Source organism: Sylvia atricapilla, chromosome 2 (assembly GCF_009819655.1).
Source record: "Sylvia atricapilla isolate bSylAtr1 chromosome 2, bSylAtr1.pri, whole genome shotgun sequence".
Classification (NCBI taxonomy): Eukaryota; Metazoa; Chordata; class Aves; order Passeriformes; family Sylviidae; genus Sylvia; species Sylvia atricapilla.
Genome location: NC_089141.1, coordinates 47,966,367 through 47,993,118, shown reverse-complemented (window position 1 = coordinate 47,993,118; position 26,752 = coordinate 47,966,367). Strand labels below are relative to the sequence as shown.

Below are 26,752 nucleotides of genomic sequence, written 5' to 3'. Positions count from 1 at the left end.
TGATTACAAAATCTAAATTATTAGAAGAAGCTGAAGGAATTGGATTTGGTTAGTCAAGAAAGAGAAAAATAAAAGACTGAAGGAAACATAATAGTTTTCAAATACATAAATGACTTCCAGAAAAAGCTTTTCTTTGTTTGACATAGGAAGAAAAAAAAATAATCATCTTACCCTGCAGCAAAGATTATTTACCTCAGATATTAGGAGGATTTTAAAAGCAGGTTGGAGGAAATTGGGTCACATTTGGGCCAAGTGTTTAAGTCTTCCATGGAGACAGAAAGTGAATAACCTCTATTTTTCTGCATCTATTGTAATGTAAAGCCCATCTGAGCTTTTTGAGAAAAATCCATTGACTCTCCTATTACTAGTCACTGCCTAATGTTAATAAAGCTCCTCTCACAGCAGTGAAACCTCCTCCCTGGTGGAAGTCAGATGTGCAAAATATTAACAAAATCTGAATATCACAAGAGGTCTTAGAGACACAGGAGAAATACCACCCATTGTGGGATTTTCTGGTTTTGATTAGGTGACCCACAGAGTACCTCTGCTGCTTCTGAGACATCTGCCAGCCCTGATTTCATCTTTGGCCTCAACAATGCTAGTGCCTTATTTAAAGTGAATAATGCAGTATTTTCAAGCTAGTAATAACAAATTCTTAGAGAGGCAAAGAAGCTCCATAGGAGCTGCAGGCTTTTCTGTCGTTTCCACAGCTTTTTTTCTCTGGACTCATTCAGCTAACAGTGTTGTCTGTTTAGGCAATTATCACCCACAGCAAGGATTTCTCTCTCAACCAAATCAAGAACTCTGTGTTTCTTGCATTGATATTTTCATGCTGATTATAACTGATTTATCAAAAATATCCTAAGTTTATTTCCAGTTTATGAATGATAGTTATCTCAAGATGTGTTCGGGTCAGAAAACGAGACTGTGGGTTTAGTTGTTTGTTTGTTTGTTTGTTTGTTTGTTTGTTTTTACTGAAAAAACAAGCATTGCAGCAGAAGGAGCTCTTTTCCTTATGGTTCACTCTGCTGCTCCAATTTACTGGAGTGCAGAACTGGTGCAAACTCCAAATACATCCTTGTATTTAGTTTAATTTTCACCATAACAGCCAGCAGCCTGTTTATCACTTTTAAATGGAATAATTCATTTTGCACCACAATCACTGTCACCATGTTGACAGTATATCTGTCTTAAATCTCACCTACATGTTCTCAACAGCGTTACCTGGCTGCAAGGTCTTGGCCAGCTGCTGGGTGTCAATAAAAGGTGACAATTTCTCAGCAGTTGCACAAGCTGCCCGTGTACCGCTGTTTTCCTCTCTCTCTCTCTCTCAGGGTGCAGAGCAACATGGCTATGGTTGTGGAAGGAGGGAGGGCTGAACGGCTTCCACATCAAAGTTTGTCAGGATTCTGCTGTCACCAGAGAGCAGGGTTGCCTAGCAGGGGTGTTTCACACTGTACTGCCAAAAGCTTGTTGTCCTGCTGAATAAGACATTGTGATCCAGAATGGATCCAGAACAGTGTCTAGAGCCTGACCTGGGTGTACATTTACACCTTCTTCACTAAATGACGACCCTTAGCACCAAAGTCTCTTTGGGGTTGATGTCTAACAGACTATTACAGAGACTTAGCTTTTTTCTCTTTCTAGTACAGCCAAGTCCTCAGGAAGCAGAAGACCCAGAAAGCAGAAGAGCTCAATTCACCTTCTTCCACAGCTGGAGGGTTTCAAACCAACATTTCCACTCCTCAGGGATGGGCACCAGTCCTTCAGCACTTGTCTGTGCAGGGGGTGAGACCACCACCATCAACCCTTGAAATCTGCAGCCAAATAGCCCACAGGAGGTGGAAAAGGAGCCCAGTCCTGTGTCCCAGCACATAGAAGCACACCTGAAGGGAAGGAGAGGCAGCAGCTGCCTGCATTATTTTCTCTCTATGCAATGACAACTAATATAAAGTATACAAGCAAGATTAAATGGTGCTTGAAGGCAGACAGAGCCATCTCTGAGAACCCAGCCAGGTGAACCCCAGGTACTGCAGCCAGTGAGACTGCGCCAGCAGCTGCAGGAAAGGCCACACTGCTCTGTGAGGAGAAGAGGGAAGAACTAATGCAGGATAGGCGCCTCGAGGATGACACAAAGCAGGGGAGAGGGATGACTTGATGAAGACTGTTTACTTGGCCTTATTTTATTACCTTCTTTTGCTGGTTTTAGTTATAGGTGTCCCCACTTTTCTGCTGCTGTGACAAATATTTCAGAATCATCTTTAATAAATACACAAGTAATCCAGCTAAAACCATGTAGCTATTCAAATGCTTAAAATAAGGCGTATGATTCCTGAATCAAGACTTTATGAAGTTCATTTAATTTCACAATTATGATTGGTTTTATAAACTCAGCCTTATTTCCTCATGTTAACCACAAATATGCAAAAAATAAAAGAATGAACAAATTTTCCATCCTAAGTAATTGAGTTTGGTTTTCAGCAGGGAAAGTTTTTCATGGAAACACTGTTTGAAGTTTTTTCAGTAGTGCTTTTAAATAATTCTTTCATACATTAGTATTTTTCCTCCCCTTTTTATTTTTGATACTACCATAATGGAGAGACTAAAATAACATTTAGCTTAGAACCATGTCTTTATATATGTTCCAATTGTTCCCATTATTATAGCTGACAGTGATAAAGTGGCGTCTGAATTGTACATATAGTATATACAAAAGAGTCTCTGAAATAAAAATTCTGTGATCCTTAAATACTTTCTAAATGTCTCCAAAGGGATTTAACTTCAACAAAGAAATTTAACAGAGAAAAGCAATTTCTGATTATACAGATCTCTTTTTCTGCCATTTAACAAGGTTTAAATTGAATTACTGACCTAAAATATTAATTTTGAAAGTGACTTGTAAAAAAATGCAGAAAAGTTGTTTATACTTTCAGTTTCATTCTCTGAATACAGTCAAATGATACATAAATTTATCTAGCATTTTCTGCTTGTTCTAAATAATCCCTTTTAGTAGGATTAGTCACAGTATTCAATTAAGAGAAGGAGTAATTAATTATGTTGTTGTGAAATGAAGAAGAGAAGAATCTCCGAAATTTTCTTTCCTCCTCACCTTCTCCATTTAAAATATAAGATTTCATTATGCATTTTTCAGCTACGGAAAAACTTTCAGTATTCAATTTAAACAAAAGCAGTGGGAATGAGCAGTACATGACACGAAATTAATTTGGATTGATTTTTTGGTAGGGTAGAGGAGTGTATTGCCAAAATGAAAAGGATGCTTGATCTAAAATAACCAATAATCCATGAAGCAAGTCTTTGCTGCTGTGGAGCTGTCAGCAGTTTTGGTCAAGCACTCGTGCTCAACCCAAACAATTTTTTTTTTTCAATGGTTTGTTTGATGTTTGAAAAATTGAAAGTAGTTCCTACCTTTCCTCATCACCATGGCATGATTTTGCTTAGTATGATAATGATACAGTGTTCATTAGAGCCCTTAAGGTGTTTAATGAACCTTAAGACTCTTTTCTACCTTTTGTTACAAGGCTTGGACAACAACTAAAAAGATCTAAATATTCCCCTGTGGAAAAAGTAGCATGAGGATAAATTTCTGGAAGAAATAACAGTCGGTAGAAAGCTACAAAGAGCAGTGCAATAACAAGGATATATCACCAACTCTTTGATAAACTTAGAGAAAATGACCACAGATTATTAAAAGATACTACAGGGGCAGTGGGGGCAGAAAACCCGATATTGAGAAACCACAATTTTCCATCTGTAGGTTGTGTAAACGGTAGAACAGAGGCACAAAGGCTCTTGAAAAGATTAGTCAGAGAACACTCAAAAGGGAAAAAACTCTTAGTAGTCTGAAACAGTGCATCAGGCCCACATCAATAAGTAACTGTGCAAGAACCACATCCTCTCACTAAATTTAATGGGACTGTAATCAAACCACCTGCTAGAAAATGATTTAAAAATTCACTGCCTAAAAGTTTACAACCAGAAAGGAAGAAACTCTTAAGGGAAATTGGAAGCGAAACCCAGAAGGGTAAAGTGCTAGTAGAGGAGTGTGAAAGTGGTGAAGGACTCAATGCTAAATGCTCAGCATATATGTACAGCACCTATATAAAGGTGGCTCTTCAAAAGATACCAATTTATAATTACAAAGGAAATTGCTAGGACAGTAATAAAGTTTGCTGATGACACACTCATTCAGGATTACTGGCTGCAAGGAGTTGCAAGAAAAATTCTCACATGGAACTAATGACTGGGTGCAAAATCTCAGAGAAGTATTTGTGGATAACTGCCAGGTTACATGCATAGAAAAAAATAAGGGTACAGACAGAGAGGTATCCCCTGTTCTTGTTCAGGAAAGCTATTGAAATCAGCATAAGACACATTTTTATTGCCTTGAAAAGTATTAGATGAGTGTTCAAACCTGGTCAAAATAAGTATTCAAATATTAAGAACAAAAATTAAAATGCAGAAGAATGGTAGAAAATAAATACTTGATGCACCCATGTCTTTAATAATTCATGAAATTCAGCTTTTCTCCCTCTCTGGAAGAATATAGGTGAACCCGTAAAGGTCTTTATAATGATCGAAGGTGCAAACTGAGTATGTATGAGGACAGATTATTGGGCTATGGCTCTTTACCTAATTATATAGAGTATCATCACAAAAGAATCTTAAAGGAAGTGTATAATTCATACTGCTCCTGAGGGAGATAGCATCCTGGAATCCACAAACTATATTAACTTAGTAATTATTTAGAATAAGGACTAAATTTCTGTGCTTAATTGCAACAGGAGGACCACGAGGATATATATAAAAGAGAAAAAAAAATCTATATAATTAAATTGCAAGTTAGTTTGACTTGTGAATTCGTGTAATCAAAAGTACAAGTGAGTTCAAGAAAGTATCCATGGAGGGCAGATCCATCCCTGGCTATCAGATACGGCTCTTAGGCTGCTGATCACAGGAGGCAAGGGGACAGAGCGTAACTCTTCTTCCCTTCTTTTTTTTTTTTTTTTTTTTTTTTTTTTTTTTTTTTTTTTTTTTTTTTTTTTTTTTTTTTTTTTTTTTTTTTTTCCTGTACCTCTGGTACTGGCTGCTGCCACAGTACTGTGCTGGAGGGATATTTGCTCTGACCCAGAATAAGTTTCCTCTGTCTTGGTATTGTTTTCACCATCTGCAGGCTTCTGTATTTATTGCAATCTAGGACAAGGCTACTTTGATTTAAAGTACCATTTACTATAATAAATACACTTTCAAACATCGGGACCCTAGTGTTTTGATGGTGGAAAATCACCTTAAAATATGCTGAACTGATGGGGAAAGATTGCTAGGGGTAGTACTGAAGGACCAGAAAGACCTTATTGTCATCTTTCAATGATTAAAGGAGGCTTGTTAGAAAGATGGAGAGGCACTTTCTAAACTTCATTTATACTAGGTAATAGGAGCAAATGTTTTATGATGAGGGTGGTGAGGCATTAGAACAGGTTGTCCAGAGAAGTCCTGGATGTCCTCTCCCTGGAAATGTTCAATGCCAAGTCATCTGGAGCTCAGAGCAACCCGGTCTAGTGGAAGGTGCCCCTGTCCAAACTGGGGGGATTGGAAGCAGGTGATCTTCAGGTTCCTTCCAGCCCAAACCATCCTATGATCCTATTAAATATTCTCTCCAGTGCCATTGACTCATCAGCATGAGAGAAGTTGCAGGAGAAGCAGATCTGAACTGTTTCCACTGGAGGGGAGGGAAGCAAGCTCATGTCACTGCTGGCCTGCAGTCAGGCTTTGGTGTTTGTGCCTTACTGTCAGCTAAGCTCCATCTCTGAAGCAGCACCTATACTGCACAGTGCAACTTGTTCAGATTAAAAAATTTCAATAGACAACAACTTTGGTGCAAAGGAAAAGAAAAAAAAATTGTGAGCTACTTGCTTTAAGTGAATGTGGCTTAATGGTGGTCTTAGAGTCTCACGGGCTTGCCTTTGATTAAAAGCAGCCGTGTAGTAATTCACATGATAATCTGTGATTTCTGGATAGTGTGATGTTGCCCCATGCAAATGCTCTGTTTCCTAGATTTATGCATTATTTAAATGGAATACATCACCCACAGCTTTTAAAGTTATCTGACAAATTTATTGTGATCACACTAAAGTTTTGTTCAGTGTGAGATTGTATCAATAAACTGTAATTTCCTTATTGATACTTGATGCATTTTTAATTATAAAGGCCATAATTTTTCAGTATCAACATCTCAACTACTGCTAGAAGACCTAAGCTTTTGGAATTTATTTCTGTTGATCTCAGAGAAGGGAAATCTACAGGCAGAGCAGTCAAATAACTGAATGTTAAAACATCCTATTTCTTCAAAGCTTGCCTTTTGATCTTCACATTGCCACTGAGACTCTGAATGCATCATTCATTGCAGTGTTTTCCTATGACAGCTGGACTGCATGTTGTTATTCTTTTAATTGTAAAGTGTCTCTTTTTCTGAGGCAAAATGGATCTGTTGCTGAATGGCTGCCCTGATAGGCACTTAGAGGCTACACATACAGAGCTTCTGGTAGCATTTTCTATACTTATGTTTCTAGAAAGAATCAAGCCTGCACTTTATTCATTTTCCTTTAAAGACACATTATTTCTCTGTGGAAAACATAATTTCAAAAGTTTAACCAAAGGTGGCTTTTCATTGTAACCTGAAATGGCATATGTAGAAATGTCTGCTCAATCTAGCACAAAGTGTTTTCACTGAGGGAAATATAAGGCTGGATAATTATCAATAATTCTATTGGTTTTTTGTTTTTAGTGTCTTTAATATGTGCCCTTTCCAGCACTATTACAGGATTTAACATTCCCTTGATGCAGTAGAACCTTTGCTGGAGTCCCTGCTGTGCACCAAGACCTAATCAACCTCGATGTTTGTTGTGAATTGCTCCAAAGCTGCTCAGTGTGACAGCAGGAGCTAACCTGCAGCACTGTCACTCTGCAAATTCCTGCCAAAATCTGAGACCAATTGCCCTTTCTGATGCAAAAATTTTTATTGAAATGAGAATGAAATTTAAACTAGGTTCTGGCTCACAAGAAATCGTATTTTTTGAGTTTCACCATCCTGCCTATGGGTTGTCCTCCACGTCTTGCATGTTTGTCTGCCGGAAGGTGGGTAACACACAGGAGTGAGATTATTTAATTGTCTGTTTTAATTATATATATTTCTTACTGGGAAGAAATAGACAAATGCTAGTTGACCAAATGTCTTTCCATGTTGCTTTGCAGCCTGACAGATGCCAGTTCTTTCAACATTTCTAAATTCTGCTGTGTTGTTAAAATACATCAGTGTGGTAGGCACTCTTTGCAGTCAAAGCTAGCATAATGTCAGAGATGATAAAGGTAGTAAAACTACACGTAGCACCACAGAAGATAAATGATGCATTCCTGTGGTGCAAACCATTGGCTTCCAGTGTGTCAGAGCCAGTCCTCGTCCCTACACTCTGTATTCATTAGTGCCTCAAGGGATACTTATTCACCTTATCTGTTCTGTTCTAGTGATACACCATTTTTCAGCTGAAGAGAGTTGCATGCAAGTGATAAAAGAGATGGCTCACATCTTGAGAGTAGGAGGCCAGATAATGATATATGTGTGGGCAATGGAGCAAAAATGGGGAAGATTTGAAAAGCAAGACAACTTTGTTCCTTAGAAACCCTCACCTCCTTCCTGCTCGTCAGGTGAGCCTTGCTCACATGGAGTACAAAAATCAATTCTTCTCAGGGACAAAGAACTGGCTTTGAAGCAGCCCTGTCATAAGCTCGATGGGACTTCAGAGCTACACAGGACAGCAAGGAGCTCATCCTGCAGAGGGGAGAAAAAAGCACTGCGCACAGTGTCAGAGAAATCTCTGAGATGGTCTCTATTCTCAGGATCACTTGACTCAGTATTAGATTTGGGCAATCAGTGGCACCAAGAAGGGCTCATTAGTTATGGCAATTACAGTGTTGAGATTAAGGAATTAAAAAAGGGGAGAAAAAGTTGAATAAAAACCCCGAGAGCATGGCTTTCTGAAATGTGCTTCTCACTTTTTCTATGTTGCAAACTGAGTTTTTAAAATACAATAACTTTTGAAGTGGCTGTTAAACCTGTGCTGCCCATGTCACCTCGCTGCTCAAAGGCTTTCAGAAGTTGCTATTCAGAATTAGGGCAAGCAACTATACAGCTCCCTCACGGCTGCAGGTAGTCATTGTGGTTGCAGCAGTGTATTTACCTGACCTGATTTCACGTCAGAAAGAATTAGCTGTCAGACAACAACTTAAAACAGACCCAGTCCAAGGAGCTTTCTTGCTAACCTCAGAGCAAAAGCAGAGTAGGCACTTCTATGCAAAAAAAAAGCCAGTGAGAGTGCCCTGACCATGAATAACCCACAGCAGACAGGTCCTGGTGGGGCCTTACTGAGGTACTGCCACATTTCTAAAGATGAGAAACTGACCAAGCTGATATAGCAGCATATTCCTGAGCTATGCATTACTCATTTGTACTTTGACCACACCAACTGGTGCATGATCACAGAAAACACTAAAGTGTGGAAGTTCTAGGGAAAATTCCCTTATTGAAGTACACAGGGAATACTTAGAGGTTTTCTTTCTTTTGAAAGCTCAGTGCCTTTGAAAACCGTTCCTGAAATTTTTATAGCCTTGGGTATTTTGGTGAGAAGGGCATGTATGAGGGAAAAACTTTCAGATTCTGTGACTCTTTTTTTCTTTGATTTTGTTCTTAAAATACATCTTTATTGAAATTTTTTCCTAGAGTTATTATTTCAGGCTGAGCACACTTTAGCACACTGATCCCTTTTCATAAACAGCTTACAGCTGTGTTTTGTTGCTTGAAAAGAGATAAAATACAATTGGAAGGTGATTGTTGGATTATTTTTTATGTGTGCATCTATTACTATATGATCACTCATGTCAACTTTTTATTTTAAAATTTATTTTACTCTGCCACTTGACATAACATAACATGGGAAGTAATTGAAAGATACACCATTTTACTACAGTTCCACTTTGTCAGCCCATATGATAATTCCAGTCATATGAGACAGACTGGATTTTATGAGAATTACTGAGGGTACAGAGCCCTCGTGGCAGAGGCAGTAACTCATGACACTGTCACATTCCAGAGATATTTTCATAGCCTTGTAGCAGCCACAGCCAAGGAAGCAAAGAGATTTTGCCTCCCTGTATGCCACTACATGACCCCTCAAAAACAGTTTTAAAAGGGGCTTCATGTTTTAAGGATTGCTCTTTTGCCCTGCCAATATAATTAGAAGTCAGAAGAATTTAGTAACTCATTTAAATCTCTACAGTGAATGAGTACAGCACAGAAAAGTGTTCCAGCGACTGCTAGTCAACTGAGAAAATATTTATTAACATAATGCTTTTATCTGCAGATTCACCTTTTGTAAAGAAGATCAGATTCATTACCTGATTTTTACAGATAAAGAAACTGTAACTATTTACAGTTAAAGGTTGAAATGTAAAGTAAACATTTGGAAGAAAAACAAACAATAATCCCAAACAACACAGCTGCTTTGCTGATGTTTATTTATTAATGTCTGTCCATAATTTTACTTCCTGCTTTTTTTTTTTCCCATGGATCTGTGAAGCAGCAAGTCAGAGATCAAACTTGTTTTCTGAGAAATAAGCCCCTACATGTTCTTTACATGCCTCTCAGTAGCAGATGTATATCATGTTTTCAGACTTAGCATGAAATACTGCAGTAATCTCTGGTTTTTAATGCAGCTTTAATTCAATTTGGATGTAATATCTGTAATAACATTTCCTTTACTTCCTTCCATGGTACCATCATAGTACATCTTGTATTCTCAGGCGGAAGAGCTAGATAGGCTAATCAGTATCCTCCATCTGCAATGATTGCCTCTGCAGTGCTCCTTTTTTCTCCCATGGTGCAAATGGAGAAAATAATTTTCAGCCACAGAATGTTGCTGCTGGCATTCAGCTCTGATGACACAACTCCCTTCATTTCATACAAGGATAACCCAGTCCAGCACTTAAATGAGTGGCCCATATTGGGATTGAACAACCTCAGCATTATTAACACCATTCTCTAACAGCATCTCTGTATTTTTCAGTTCATCTTCAGGTTGCCCAAATCAGCTCTAAGTCCCTCCATCATATCTGCTCCCCTAGTTCAAAAGGCTGTTTGCCCACACCATACACAAGAAAAATGCCTCTGATGGTAGCTGCCAGTCCTTGCCCTCAAGCACACCTGACACTTCGTTTCCTGCTGGGAAAACACAGGCATTGTAACTGAACCTGACTACTCCTGTTGGAAGGTTTTAACCTGTTCCAGAATTCTCTTAATTAAAGGTGGTCATCATCTCCAATTCCTCCCCCAGGTGCAATGAGTCACCACTAGATTTCTCCTAATGCTGATACCTCTGTCTACTTTATCCACACCAGCTGTTTTCAAACAAGATGCATGTCACAGGGACAATACTAGCCTAGCTGGAAGGACTTTCAATCTCTGGACAACTTAGTGAATCTAAAAGCAACTCTCATCTCAAACAAGGAGTTAATGTCTTTGTTTTGAAAGAAATGAACCGCAACGGTCCACTTCTTCTGCAGGGTAGTTCTGCCTAAAGAATAGGTTAGACCTGCTTCCACGTGGAATGCCTTGCACTCACAGTGGCTGCCTCTGGGCTTCTTGGGATCAGACTTAATTCAGACTCTTGCAAAAGAAACTGCTCCCAGACATGGCCCTCAAGGTGGAAAAAAAAAGTAAAAATAAGTATTTGTTTGAAAAGATCATGTATGAATAAATCCTCACATTTATCATGTCAAAAATGTTATAAAGCCATAAGGTCTATTCTACATTCTTGTTTTGATTAGGATGCCAGTAGTAAGACCAGGATTGAGTGAATTCCTTAATTTCTTGAACACACTCTGCATTTGCAGTCTGCAGGGTAGGCACTACCTTGTGCCAAGGGATATAGGAAAGAAATGCATTGCACTCCTGAGCAGCACTTGATCTCAATTTGCTTTTCCCTCTTATGCTCTTTGCTGTTCTGCACTGGATTCTAGAATAGACAGGTACAATTTTTCTGGTTTCATTTGGGCATCAAGTCAGTAGATCTGTATGTAAGTCTAGTTTGGTACTCCTTTATTGCCTGTGGAGTTAATGGCAAGGAATAGTTTCTTTAGAGGATGAACAACAGAACAGACCTTGAAGACTTGTCTGGACTAGAAAGCTCAGGTTCAGCACCTGTTCATCTCTTTCCATTGCTTGTGGAAGGAGCATGGAGAGGAGTTCAACCTTAAACACTCAGACATTCATCATCCCCTCCACCTTTTCACCAGGCAGTGCTGACAACACATCCCTGTTTTGTAGAAAGGTTGCTGCTTTTTGTCTTATCTCTGCTTTACTTTACAGCATCAACCGCTTTGAATTTATGGTCATTTGAGGTCTCACCTCTCCAAGGGTGAGAAAACCACTTTCAGAAAACTTCTGATGTCTGACACTAACTCTGATATATCAATGAAGTTCTTTACAGATACTAATACAAATAAAATTAATGTCTTCTCACTTTTTCTGATTTTCAGGTCACAAAAATTTTCCCCATTGTTGGGGATTTCTGTTTTCTCCACAGACAGTTGCTGCGCTGTTCCTAATCTCTTTTGTGGAGCTCAGGGAAATTGTACCCAGCTACCCCATGATGACAAGCACAGCACGGGGTCCTCTGCTCTGTGCTTGCCACTGTCACACTGAGTCCCACACAGCCCATGCAAAGGGGGCACAGAAGCATCAGCCAGGGCTGCTCACATCACTGAGACATTGCGTGCACAGCAATGTTTATCCTCCTTCAGCATAAACAGGTTTGATGAGTGTGAGTCTATCATAAAAGATGCTTGCCCGCTGGGTAAATGTCTTCCTTCTAATTGTTTGCTAATTGGCAAACAGCTAACCCCACTTATTATCAAAATTCTTTCTCTGGAGAAAATGCAGCCAAGAGTTTCATAAATCCTTTTCCCTCATCCTTTTTAATTTTAAAAATTGTTTTAAGTATCATTTGGTAGCTATCACCTAAGGAGGCATTCTATTTGAGTTAATCAGCTCCTGCAAGGTTATCTGTGATCTATCTGAAAGTGCCTTAGCCAGCATCTTGCTTTCTGTCTTAATTAGCAATTACTGGCCTAAAATTGTCACTTACCATAGGCATTTGTACTGACCTCTCAAATTAAGATCATCCACAAAATTAAAACTGGAAGAAGCCTATTTTGTCACTTACTCTTGCACTTCAAAAGTGCATTTATTATTCATGGTGTGTGGCAGGGAATTTAAGTGTAGGGTATGATTGAGAACACCGCAGGTGAGTCGTCTTTGAAATGTAAATACAATTAATGAATGTACCTGTCTTCCCTCAGGATCTGTCCTTGCCTGCTTTGTCATTCTGCTTCTTTCTTCCTTCTCTTTGATGGGGCTCCTGATTTTCTTCCCTTTCTTCTCATTCAAGACTGAAATAACATTTTGCAGAAGGATTCTGAGTGGTATAAAGCACAGGAAATATTCCATGGATTTCTCAAAACACGTGCTTTACAAGCATGCTTTTCATATCTCATTGTGACCAGGAGTGAGCTAAGTGTTGCCTTTATACTTTGGCACAAAAATCATTTGACATGAACATACTATCACAAGTTTAAAAAAAGAACACCAGCTTGCTTGCAGCAAAAGCCCACATTGGCAACATTTAGCTATAGTGAAACTGTGCCATTCACCAGCTGTCACAGACCGCCAACTAAAAGCATCAATTTTCATACAGCAAAGTAGATTGTCCCAGGGAAAACCAAGAAAAATTATTTGGGGACACGAGGTCAGCCAAGAGAGAAAGCAGCACTGTAGGTCTCCAGCTCTCAGTCTTCAACTTCCCCCCATGCCCAAACTTTATAACTGCATTGTAAAGAGGTTAAAATATACAAGACCAACACCTACTCCATGTCTTGGGACAGAACTGGAGATAAATCCAAGAAGGTGCCAGGACAGAGTTGGTGGCTACTAGGAGAAACAGATAGGACCAGTGGTGTTCAGTGAAGAAACTACACCCTTGTAAATAGCTGGTGCCTCACTCTTATTTAGGAGATGCCAAACCCAACCCTACTGAAACACCACCTTAGGCTCAAATGATTGGGACACAATTTACTAACTCCAGGACTGCTGAAACAGAGCATACAATTTCTTCCAGAAGTTCAGCACACTGTATGCAACTGTGGAAGACAGACAACATGTTTGAGAAAGGTTTAACTCACTGGGGTCAATTTGCAAACAGGCAAAGCATCCATGGCTTTAAAAAGGATGATTAAACAAACAAACAAACAAACAAAAAACACCTGGAGTAGGAACCAGGGGTCCTGGTTAATGTGGACTGAAAACAATTTCAGTTTTGATGACAGAGAAAATTCTGAGTTAATTTCTCAACGTGTTGAAGCTAACGGCAAATTATTTTAATCTTAGGAATTTTGTGAAATGTAACTAATTCCTGACATGCACCTTGCATGACATACTATTGATTATCCTTCAGGGTATGTGCAAAAATAGAGGTCAAATTCTTTTAATAACATTCCTCACAGGAGTTAACACTTGGACTTCAGAGATAAGGAATAAAGTGTGAATGTAGCGTTCACCCCTTGCACAGCTGATCTCTGCAGAGCAGAGAAAGTTTCAACAGAAGTAGTTGCTGCCTTCAGTTTCTTGATCCTTTTTTTGAAACCGGTTTCACCTCTGGCTTTCCGTGCTAGCATGAAGCTGACTCCTCTGCAATCCCTCAGACACCTTCAGTGCTTAAGTCCCGTGTGGGAGGGAGCAGCTTGGAGTTTCCATTTCCACCTAGCAGGAGGTGTCGCTGGATGAAAGCAAGGGTAATCCTCTCAGCATGCAATTCAGCAGCAATTTTTAGCAGGTCTCAAAAGATGAAATCAGCTAAAGAAATGGATCACCTAGAGGTTGGGCCTGTGATAGTCAATGTTCAAAAGTCTATCTGCACTGCCTCTTCCACGAGATGCACAAGGCAGGAGTGCTCTGCCCAGTGTAGGTCCAGCACAGCACTGTTGCTAGGCTCTGCGTGTGCAGGCTCAGCTGGACTCGATCTTAGAGGTCTTTTCCAACCTAAATGATTCTGTGATTCTATTCCAGCTGGAGAGGCAGCTGTACCCACCCCAGGAGATGCTTGCTTGCCAGGCTAACATTCTGTATTTGTGATAAAAGGATTTGCATGGGAGCCCCATGAGGGGAAAAAAAATGGCAGAAAACTCCATTTTATTTCTGCCAGCCACCTGCATGAGCTCAAGGGTCCCTGCTCCCTGCAGCAGAGACCAGCATTTCAGTTCTGCATCACACCGCATTTAAGTAAGAGCTGCAACTACCCCGAAGGGAGGGGAAGCAGCATCTAAGACAGCGAGCCTCTTAAAACATTCCCAGAAAGCACTTAGTGATAATCATCACAAAATCTCTCAAGGGGGAAATCACTCCTAAGGATCATCAAGTCCAACTCTGTGCTCCTCACAGGGTGAACTAAAACTAAACCATGTGACAGAGCAACATCCAGACACTGCTTGAACTCTGACTGGCTTGGTCACATGACCACTTCTCCTGAAGTGTGCTATGGATACAGTCAAAACTTCCTAAAAAATTATTAGCAAGGAAAGACATATCAGACTTACACTGTGCCCATGTGTTTAAATTTGTGCTCTAGACTGTGGAAGAAAAGAGGCAGGTATAGGACCAGCAGGGGGAAATGCTGGTTCTCAGGAAGATAGCCATTTTCTCCCACAAAAATCCTGGCATTATACCATTTTCCCATCCTTGACTACTCTTGATTCATCCCAGGTAGAAAAGGATAAAAAGAAGCAGCAAGAATATATTGGAGTTTCTGACTCCTGGACAAAGCTACTGAGGCTCTCTGAAAGAGCAAGTTGCTCCTCTGCCTCTCCACCCTCCACAGCAACACCACTCCCGTGCATTTCGCAACCCTCTAGATACATTCCTCTTCTCCCATATCAGCTTTTGAGGGTTTTTTTTTTAGGAGGGGGAAATGTTTCATCATCCTCTGAACTCACAATTTTACTTTATCACACACTATACTTCAGTAGCAGGGAAATCATAAAAACTGTTCAGCTTTTAAAAATCAGAAGATAAGACTCTGGACAAAGCAGGGCAGTTTTTATGTGCAGTAATTATGGCCCCTCTATTACAATAAAATTTATAATGAATTTAAGCATTCCTTTCCACTATCACTGACTAATTTAATGTTTCTCCAGGATCTTTTGACAGTGAAGACATTCACAATATGACAAGTTACCAGTGTTGTGGATTTAGGTGACAAGCATATGGAAGAAAAAAATTCTCATTTTCTACTTCTTCAGGAGCCCAGTTAAGCACGAAACAAGGCAGCACCATCTTACTGAGAATGAATCTGAATGCAAGCTGTGCATTAACACCCCACAAGGAACCCTTAAGTCCTTGAGAACAGCAGCAGTATTTAATTAAGCTTTAAATACTGTGTAGTAATACCCTAAATTAGCATAATGAAAAAATAACAAACATGAATTCAGAAATTTTTAGAGTACCATGGTACATCGACGTAACATGTGAAAGACGTGCAGGACAGGTGCTATTGGCTATTTTTATCATTATTATTATTTTGGGAGGTTGTTTTTTCACTTTTTATTGTTTCTAATATTTATTAAGATTTTTTTTTTTTAAATCAGTCTTACAGTGTGTGTAGGATACGCCACCTTGTCTACATCAAAGCAGATGAATGCACCTAGGCAGTCATAGACAGTGTAAAACACCAATTCAGCATTTTTTTGTATTTTCTACAATTTATTTTGCCATGTTAAAAATGTCACATATCAGTTTAAGAAGTGAAAGATATTTATTAAGAGCTGAAACTTTGCCTTTCGTTAAAAAAAAAAAAACAGTCAAACCTGAACAGCATGACATAGGTTGAGGCAAACCCAAAAGTGTCAGACAGCAAGTGAACTTGCTTTATGAAGATATAATCCTCCTAAATGAGGTGTTCCATGTGACTTACAAGCAACACCAAAGCACTGCTCCTCCAGAATTTCAATGCAACTGCTTACAAAGAAAAAAGAAAGAAGACATTTGATGTGAGCACACCACAGAAAACACTGGGACTAAAAAAACAGAAGCCAGACAAACGCTAAGATGTATAAATCAGCAGGCAGAACATACATGTTCAAGGTGGAACTTAGCAGAACACGGAAAAAACATTTTTCCTTCAGCTTTGCCCATCTGTAATTAACAAACAAAAACCAAGCATATGGCACCTCTGTTCTCTCTTCTTAATGTCAGCTTACAAATACTGCAAGGCAGCTCTGATCTTACACATCTTCCAAGGCAATGTGTCGTCTTTCTAAAAGGCCAATGCATTTTGTATGGATCCAAAGATTGATTTGTGGCTGTCAAACAATCCATCTGGTTTCTAAAGCTAAACAAACATTGTTTTATTAAATAGCAAACAAGAAAAATTTTGACCTAGAACTAGATCCACATGTAATCAAGCACTGACAAGCAGACATTTGCAACACCATTGGTATATTGATGCAACATTCTGTGTATGACTTTGGGCATCAGAGTTAGAATATCATGTCATCCAGCCCATCCTCCATGAACTTCTTGTAAATTGCCATGAACTTTGCAACAAATGCTTCCAGATGATAAATGGCTTTGCTGCCCAGTTGCAAGCGGTGTTCATAGAAGGCTGCCATCTGTGCAACTTCTCCTTTCAGCTGTCCATCACAATTATTTAGAAGTTCTGTCAAGAGACCCTAAAATGGGGAAAAGCAGGGCAATATTTAAAAAATTATATATTTTTTGTTAAGAAGATAACCTTGGTTGTCTGAAAATAGCCAAGCATTAACCAATAGTTCACTTATTACTCCAACAGAAAATATATTCATTTACTGGAATAATTTATGCTTTAATAAAAGAAAATTAATTAACCTCATCTCCAAATACTATAAGTATTTGCAGTACATTGATGATACATTTAGAGCAGAGGTACTGCATGTAGGCACATGGCCTGAGGGGAATTCTTACCAAGAGAGCAAGTGTATTAAAACCATTTACTTCTATCTTGACAGCATCAAGCACAAAGAGAAACAACATGAATAAAAAACAAAGAAAGGGTTATTTAGAATTTAAGTGTCTCTGTCTGTATTTATGAACATATTTATGTGCAGACACACAAGACAACTTGACTGCAACACTTTTGTCATTACACAACCCTAGACAACATTATTTTAGAGACAGCAATAACATCATAGAAATCCATCTCAATTAAAACAGCTGGGAGTGAGAAGTATCTCTAGACCATTTCAAGTTTATGAAGAGGAAGTGGGTAGAGAACATGCACCTTTTTTCTCTCAAACACAGCAGTGCAGAATCTCCTAACCTACTGTAAAAAAGGAAGGTTAAAGAAACATCTAAGTACCAAAACCATCAGAAAGCAGAAATTTGTTAATATGAAAAGAAATAATGTCTGATGGCAAAGCAAACATTACTAGGCTAAGTTGCAAACATTATTTTTGATCTTTTTTCTACTCTACCTGTCTGCAGCATTCTTTCATCCTACTTAAAATAAAAACACGCACAATCCCACTTGCTTTTTTCCTCCCAAGGTGACATCTGTCTTTGAATAGTCCTGCTGGTCTAGCATCCTTCAGCACACCTCTCCACAAAGACATAGCAAATGTTCAACTCGTAACAGCTAAACTTTTACAAAAGAAAACCAATCATATCAAGATCAGCCTACACAATCATATAATCATTAAGGCTGTGAACGACCATCATGATCATCAACTACGCTTTAATATAGTAACTGGCCTGAGAAGTCCAGGGGACTAAGAATGTCCTCCTTTATTTTTACTTAGCTATGATGCTGTTTTTCTTTGACCGCTGAACAAGTTTTAGTCTGTTTGGAAAAGACACAGCTTTTCATTAAGAGCTGGATAATGTATGATGCTTTGGTGTATTTTTTTAAAAAAGCTTTAGTTGAGACACAGTATTAAAATTTATAACACATTAAAAGCTAGATAGTTGAATTACCTTCATTATAATCTCAGGAGGGATGCAGTGTGTCAGGAGTTCATAAAGCCGTCCACGGACTTCTAAAAGCCTGTTAGAAAGACACCACAAAATATGAGAAGTATGATCCCAAAGCACACTAATGTTTTTTCACAACTAGTGAAATACACGGCAGGAAAAGAGGCAATCCAAGCAAAGTTTCTTCTCTGCTTTTGGGTGTTATTTTAAAACTAAAAGCACTGCATGAGTCAATTTCAATTCAAAGGCTGCATATCACCCTTTACTCAAAAGATAAATGACATATAGTTACAACGGTCTCAGTTAATCTAGAAGCTACAAGGCTATTATGATTTGTCTCAGGATTGTTTCCCTTTAATTCTTCTTCATATCTAAGTTATTTATGCTTAAGACTAGTGAGGAGACACAAACAATTTATTAGAGCCAGAGAGCTTCTTTATGCTGTTTTTCTGTCCTCATTGTTTATAAGAAGGGGTAAGACAATTAGGTGGCAGAACTGACACGATTAGTCAATACTCAGCTTTTGATAACAGGAAGGTAGATGCTAAAAGCATTTAAAGTAAGTGACATCTCATGCAAGTAATACATGGAACAGACTAAAAGGATCAGGCTTTGGATATGAGATGGATACAGGGGTCCTCTCCTGATGTGCTCAAAAAAAGCAATCATTTCTCACTTCCAGTTCTTTTACAAAGATGCTTTATGCTGAAGATGGTCAAAGAGAAACTTCAAGTAAAACAAACCAACCAGAACAACCACACACACCCACCACACCCAACAATAACAAAAAAACCCAACGAGGAAGCACAACATGTAACTAAGCCTATGGCCACTATAGATAATTAAGCTTTGACAAGGAAAACCAACAGTTCTTCAGTTCCTGATACTCATTCAGCCCCCTCTGGCAATTTTAAAGCTCAGATCTTCTGGCTGCAAAGTACCAACTCCAGTAGAAATACAGGAAATTACACATAACTGGAGATGCCACATTTTTGAACACTACTTTTTTTTTTTTTTTTTAGGTTCCACAGTACATGGAAAACATAATTTATAGCTCTTAACAAGTGCATTCACCTACTTTTGTGGTGTTTGTTGACCAACAATAGCATTTGCAGTTTCTCTCAAATAAACTTCCCAGTCCATCTCAGGAATGTCTTGATCAGCAGTAAAAGGATACCTATAAAATAACATTTTTTAGAAATTACAATCAAAGCAAATTGCTGCCTGTTTTAACAAGGCCTTAGAGGCAAGGTAATTTATGTGTCTGACAGTATAATTTACATTAATTTTTGCCGTGACTTACTGTTGTACTCTGCAGGACTCACACATAAGTAGTGCTTTCCGAAGATTCCTGCCAGATTTCTCTGCAATCCTTTGAGCCAGTTCCTGAGGAAGAGTCAGGCCTTCTTTCTTACACACGCTGGACAAGACATGGCAGATCTAGACAGAAAACAGCAGGGAGTACAACACTTAGGAAACTGCTCAGCCCCTACAGATTCTTCAGTTAGAAAGATTTCTGGACCAGAGACGGACCAGTCTTTCACAAGCCATGCTTGGCAAATCATCCAACACAAAGGAAAACTAGATCATTACGTGAAAATAAAATGTAAGTGCACAGCAATAACTTATCTAGTAAGAATTTTAAAGTAACTTAATTTTGCTTCTGTTTCAACGTACATCTTCAATGCTGGGAGCAGGCACTCGTACAGCCAGGCATCTGCTCTGAATGGGTCCTATAATTTTTGACATTGAGTTGCAGCACAGGATCAACCTGCAGGTCGCCATGTACTTCTCCATTGTTCTTCGCAAAGCATGCTGAGCATCCTTAGTGAGCTTGTCAACTTCTGTTAACAGCACCACTGAAAAAAGGATTAAACAGAGTGGGGTTCTGTATTAGTATCAAATCTTTCTAAGAAAAAAATACTTTTGAAATACAAGCAATAACACCAAAATAAGCAATAACAACACACAGAAAAAGACAGCATGGTTCCACAGGCAGGAAAATAAAGATTAAGATGATCTGTGTGCCTTTTTGACTGCACAATCTTCATGCAATATACAGGTACAAACAAAACACTGAAGTGAAATCTCCCCATGATTAAAAAGTATTTTGACTGCTTTTAGCTGTTTTACTCACCTTTAAAATCTCGTTGAGTACTCGTCTCAAGCTGTTGGGACTGTGCCACTGTCTTCAAGAGCTCCTGAATTACCACACGGTCGTTGTTTCCCGCATCACTGTATCAGGAGTTTGAATAAATCTTGTTTTACAATAGCTTTTTTTATATCGCATACAAAATACATCCTCCTAAAGTCAACTAAATGAGCAAGAATGCCAAAAGAATTCAGAAGCTGCTGAGCTAATAGCTCCCATTAGAGCTTCTGTTGTTTAAATCAAGTCTGACCTCACTCAAGACAGGATCCACAGTATTTTGTGGTGGTCTTTCCCATGCTCTAAACACTTTATTTGGAGAGTTACAGGGTAAACCTTTCTTTCTTTCAAATTCCTTAATTTTGTATTTGTGAGAGAGCTAACAATATGGAGGTGTTAGTTCCAGCAGTAGTTCTCAATTTCAACTGAAATAGTGAAATCTGTCAATCCAGAATTGCTTCCATTACCAAGTCCTCAACATCAGCATGCTTATGTAGCCAGTTAAACAGAACATTTTTGCCTTTAGTATACAGCTACACTGATTTTTGTTCAATTAAAAATCCTCTCCCCGCTCTCAGTTGCAGACCAAGCCCATAGACCACTACCTGACTTGCTCAGGTAACAAATCAGGCAATCAGTCCCTCACACAGAAAGGCTGAAGGCACTCACCACACAGCCAGTGGATTACATTTCAAATGAGGCATTTTTACTGCACACTTACCTTGGGTTAACTTCAAGGTGATAATTACTTGCAATGGTGCTAATTTCAATCTTCTTCTTAGAAGGTGCCTATGTAGAAAATAAGCACATTAAGTTTCAGGAAGTGTTCTAAAAATCTCTTACAGCTTACACCTGGCTAAGTCACAGGCAAACTAACAGTCGCAGAGATCAAAGAATTCTTAAGACACAGACTTGCTTATCTACTACAGTCCCAGACACACGTCCAAAGAAAAAAAGGAATACTGACACATCATCCAGCCTCTAAAACATCAACAGCAGAGATTCTATTGTCCAAATGGCACTGCAAACAATAAATCTAAAAAAACACTCTGAAAAAAAAATATCTACATCACAAGAACAGCCAACCAGGCATTAAAAACAAGAGAGAATCCCACATCTTGAATGCCTAAACAACATCTAGAAAATAATTTGTTCGAATGACCAAACTGATATGATTAACTACATAAAAAGGTTTAAGATACTAGGTGCAAAATAAAAAATTAATTTTTAAAACTCAAATAAATACAAAGACCCCATAACAGAAATACGTCAGTACTTCCACATTGCTTCATAGCAGATGGGAGATTTTTTTTTACCGTTATACTCTGATGCTCAATCCTCAGTTTCTCCACTCCTGCACCATATAATTCCCTTAACAAGCACATTATTCTTGTCTTTTTTCCAGCTCCTGATGGTCCATATACCAACAGATGAGGAAAGTCGCCACATTGAACCTGAACAAAAAGAAACAAGATCAGTTAGCTACCACTGTATTTTCCTCATAAGATCACTTATCTTTCCATTTTCACCCAAGTTTACATTAAATGACTTTTCCAGCTCCATCACAACCTAGTACCTAGGATTAAAACTGCTGAAATCCTTTCCTGCAGCAATGTTTCTTATAGAACATCATATTTCTCTGAAGGCCATGTGCAACTCATTTAACTTCAAACACCTCACTGCTTGAAAAATACCCCAAGCAAAAAATACCAACAACAAAACAAACCCCAAGAACCACTCTCCAACATTTATATGCTTCCCATGGTGACTAGAGTGACAGCTATAAGAAACACATAGAGAAAAGGTTTGAAACAAAGTTTAATGCAGATGATTATATATATAGTTATGCTTAGGAATTTATTTCCTGAAAAGCATGACTTGGAACACGTTAGACCATACCCCACAGAAAGCACTTACTTTAGCTAGATATCGCTCATCCCCAAGGAAGTGAATGTGCCAGTCGGCACATCTGGCAGGGAAAGCAGGCCTGACTTCCATCCCCAGCTGCTCGCCTCAAAAATTTATGCTACCATTAGGCAAACAAGCCAAGCCCTGTTCTCAGGGACACTAAAACCAGCAGGAAGGACATGTGCACACCACTCCTGAAAGAGTCGAGCCACTGATTCCCGCGCAGCCTTTCCCTCGGCATTAAGGCCTCCCTCCCAAGCGGGGCGCGATGCCGGGACGCCTTCCCGCGGCACGGGCTGCTCGGAAAGCCAGGGCCTGCACGGAGGGAAAGCTCCCGACCCCGGCCGACAGGAGCAGCGCCACGAGCCCGGAAGGAATCCCCATTACAGCACGGATCAGGCTGGAACGGACCACAGTGGTCAGCCTCCCAGAGCACAGGGTATAGGATTGCATCCACATGGTTCCCGACTATCTCCAGTGATGGAGACTCACAGCCACTCTGAGCAATCTGCCCCGGGGCTCGGTCACCCGCACGGTAAAGTTTTCCCCCTTATTCAGGCGCAACGCCGATCGGGGGCTTCTCTCACTGCGGGGAGCAGAGGACCGAGAGGACCTGGAGGCTGCCGGGGCCCTGGGCAGAGTTCGGCGGGGATGCCGCCGGGCAGAGCCGAGTGCCTCACTGACCAGGTTGCGGAGCCGCGCCGCCTGCTCGCGGTGGAAGTCGAGGCGGGCGAGGGAGCCGGGCCGGTGCTTGTCTGCCCACAGGCTCATGGCGCTCGGAAAGCCCGCGGGCCGGCAGCGGGAGACGCGCTCCGTACGGCGGCCGCCAAGGGACAAACGCCGCGGCGCCCCGCCCCCGCCGCTCCCTCAGAGCAGCGCGGCGGCCACGCCCCAGGCCGGCCCAGGCCGGGATCCCAGCGCCGCCCGCCCCGGCCGCGCCAGGTGCGGGTTTTCTCTTCCTAAAGGGCAGAGACCCGCCCTGAGCCTTGGCAGCGGCGGGCACTGTGCTCCCTGAAGGGCTGTTACAAAAGAGCCCCTTACCAAGGGCTCTTACCTTACAGGGTGACTCTGCCCGCCAGCCCAAACCAGCGCGTCCCGGGAGCGAACCCTCCGAGCTGCTTCTGAAGTCACTCTTCTTGCGGCTCATTTCAAGGAATCACAGCATCAGTTAGGTCGGGAAAGCCCTCTGAGATACAGCCTGTGACCCAGCACCATCAACTCAACCAGACCGTGGGCACTTATCCAGTGCCTTATCCAGTGTTTCCTTAAACACCTCCAGGGACAGTGATCCCACCACCTCCCCGGGCAGCCCATTCCAATGTCTAATCACACTTTCTGTCAAGAAGTTGCCGCTCATGTCCAACCTAAACTTCCCATGGAGCAACTTAAGACTATAAAGACTCGGTCGAAGGAGGTTACAATCAGATGGTAATTTGGAATGTGCATTCTTCAAAAGGCCACAACACCTAAAAAGGCTTGGTTTTATTTCTTGTTATTTGGTGGGAGTCATGATTGTTATTGATAATGTCCACTGTGACCTGCTGATGTTCATCTAGCCATTTCATCCTTAAAACTGTATCTCCTGTGCCACTTCCTCTACTTTACTTTGTTTTATGGAAAAAATTCTTTCAGAAGGATTTGGATTATTTTCTTCCCTTTCTCAAGAACTTTTTCTGCACCCTCACTATAAATTAATGAATTGCCCACAATATATGTATCATACAGTGAATTTTCAAGGTGCATCTCTGTGTGTGGCTTTGTGTATATACAGAATATCTATGCAGAGAATTACACAAAAAAAATGTAAGTAATAGACAGCCTTATTTGGCTCTTTGTCTTGTAGCCCTAATAAATGAAGCATATGCAGAAGTGATACTATTTGAAAGTAGAATTCCTTGACGTAATGAAACATGGATATCTATACACATGAATAGTCTAAAATGTGCCAGGCTTGCTTTTTTTTTTTTTTTTTTTTTTTTTTCCCCTCATGTGATTTCTGTGGGGAAAAAAGTAGATAAAATGTTCATGTGGCTGTTCATATTTTATCAGGTCTGTGCACACATTTATTCACACAGTCAGAAAGCATAATGCAGGTAATGGCTGCTCTAACTTAGACATTGGAATTACTCATGAAGATCAAAAGAACCTGCTGGGAGCAGGAGGTAGTAGAGCACTCTTCATCAATACCATGTTACCTGTTTGTCTGAAATAGTTACATTACTGTTCTCACTGACATTCATTAATGTTTTATTTGCAGATTGCCACGAATTAGCAAATTCTACAACTACCTGACAGGAGAGTGTAGCCAAGTGGGAGTCAGACTCTTCTCCCAGGCATCCAGGCATTCTGGGACAAGAGACACAGATTTAAGCTGCACCAGGGCAGATTTAAGTTGGACATTATAAAGAAATCCTTCACATAAAGTGTAATTAGACACTGAAATGGACTACCCAGAGAGTGGTGGAATCACTATCCCTGGAGGTGTGTAGGGAAAGACTGGCTGTGGCACTCAGTGCTGTGATCTAGTGGTCAAGGGGCTGTTGGGTCATAGGTTGGACTCAATGATCTCAGAAATCTTTTCCAACCTAGTTGATGCTGTGCTTCTCTTGGTACTTCTTCGTCAGCACTGCCCTGGTGCATGACTGAGTCTGTGAAAGCTGAAGAAATAACCTACCCAGCGCTTCTGCCAAGCAGGGCAGGACCTCCTGTGCCTCTGCCATTTGCTACATTTACATTTTGGGGTCGACAGTGTTTCTCATGCACGGCTGTTCTATCTGCTTCATGCCTGCTGCTCCTCAAAGTAATTTCTGATTTTGACCATTAATTTATTTGGTATTCTCTTTGGTTAGCTGTATTTATTACTTGCCTTTTTATGCTTTTCCAGATCCTTAGCTCATATGCCTGACTTTTTTAATAATTTCTGAATGATGTGCTGCTCTTCTTGTGTCTATCAATGTCGTTTCATTGCAACTTCTTGATGACTCCTTATAACCTATACAGTTTTTCCAGCCCCCAGAGAGCGTTTGCTAACTCATACCAGCTTCCAGCAAGTGCTCTGACGGGTATTCCAGGTTTTTAAAGTACCACTGGAAACAAATCCTTTTTGCATGAGGTCAGACATAAGCAGATAGGACTGAATCCAATAGTCTTTTAGATACTTTCGGCTCCTGAAGAGATCAAGGATTGAAGACATAGCATGTCTGAAAAGCCTGAGGCTCTTTTTATTATTAGCTCTATTTATTATTAAAATTCCATAAGATTTCTTCTTATACTGCAAAGAAAATCTTGGAAATTGTGCCCTACTCTGCAATGCATTTAAGCATGGGTTTATACGGTAACTTCAGTTATTTGATGCTATAGATAGTAGTTAGGCAAATGAACAAAATTAATTTATTAACTAAAAATCTTATAATTTTAAGACCTGTGCTTGCATGAAGCATTGCAGTTGTGGTACTTTATATCTGATTTAAATGCTCTACAATGCTTTGATTTTCTGCTTCATTAATTTTTTAACTTCACTATAAATCTAAACAAAATGAAATAACTATCTAAAATGGAATGCTTTGGCCAACTGTATTACAAATAAATTAATGTGAATAATACAGGAGACTCTGGCAATTTCAGCTGCAGTCACAATTCACTCAAACACAAAGACTTTTAGAATATGTCTTCACTCATCTTGTTCAGTCCACCAGAAAGGTCAAAAGGTAAAATGACTTCTCTGCATGAATAAACTAGACAATATATCGGAAAATAGAGATTTTAACTACAAATGGCATTTTAAGCCTCTTACTACCAGCAGCCACGTTATCAGAAAGTGACACAATATCAGGTACTGTAAGAGAAGCTCCATCTTATACCCAAATTGAAGCAAAACTGTAAGACCTGTGTCCTGTGTCTAAATATATATATACATATGTGTGTGTGTGTATAATTATTTTAAACCGGCTTTAAACTAATTACTGAAGCATTAGAACAAATTAGGTAGTTATTACACTGATCTCCAAAATATATTTACAGCATAATTTGTGCTAGCAAACCAAGTAAGCCATTAAAATGCCCAAGTACCGTTTTGCTGTACAATGACTTGTATTTTTCAATCAGAAGACTTTTTGGCATCTTTTGATCCTTCAGGCTGCTTATCTGACAGAGATAGATTTTTCTTTTCAGTTTCAAATATTTCAACAGATCACTGCCACTCTGTTGGCTGTCACTCTAGGTTATGTCCCCTGTCCTCATCAGAGCACCTATATTGCTGCAAGTAAATTGTAGTACATCAAGGAAGACTAGATTACTAATTAAAAAAAGAGACCATAATACAGTGACATCTGTTCTACTGGTTACATGCTGATGTCACACAGATTGAATTTGACAGTGGAAAAAACAACTAATGGTGATAGCCAAATAAAATAAGCCTATCTCATATAGATTGGCAGCACCAAAGAAGCTGCTTCATATTATAAGGGTGGTATAAGCAAGAAATCCTTTTTCTTCAGGAGTCTGATGGTTTATCGTCCAATCCTTTATTTAATCTGGAAAATTAAAGTAATAGAAACCTAATAGAAGTTTTCCAT

The 26,752-nt window shown here is 39.8% G+C and overlaps 1 protein-coding gene across 1 annotated transcript; it reads right to left on the bottom strand.

Moving 5' to 3' along the window:
- Positions 1–15,673: 15,673 nt before the first annotated feature.
- On the bottom strand, positions 15,674–22,986 carry RFC3 (replication factor C subunit 3). Its single transcript, XM_066313166.1, has 9 exons — positions 22,863–22,986; positions 21,587–21,724; positions 20,992–21,059; positions 20,259–20,356; positions 19,799–19,980; positions 19,425–19,561; positions 19,200–19,298; positions 18,125–18,194; positions 15,674–16,845 (listed from the first exon to the last, which is right to left on the bottom strand). The coding sequence occupies exons 1-9, from the start codon at positions 22,947–22,949 to the stop codon at positions 16,654–16,656; spliced, it is 1,071 nt and encodes a 356-aa protein (XP_066169263.1). The 5' UTR covers positions 22,950–22,986; the 3' UTR covers positions 15,674–16,653.
- Positions 22,987–26,752: the final 3,766 nt, after the last annotated feature.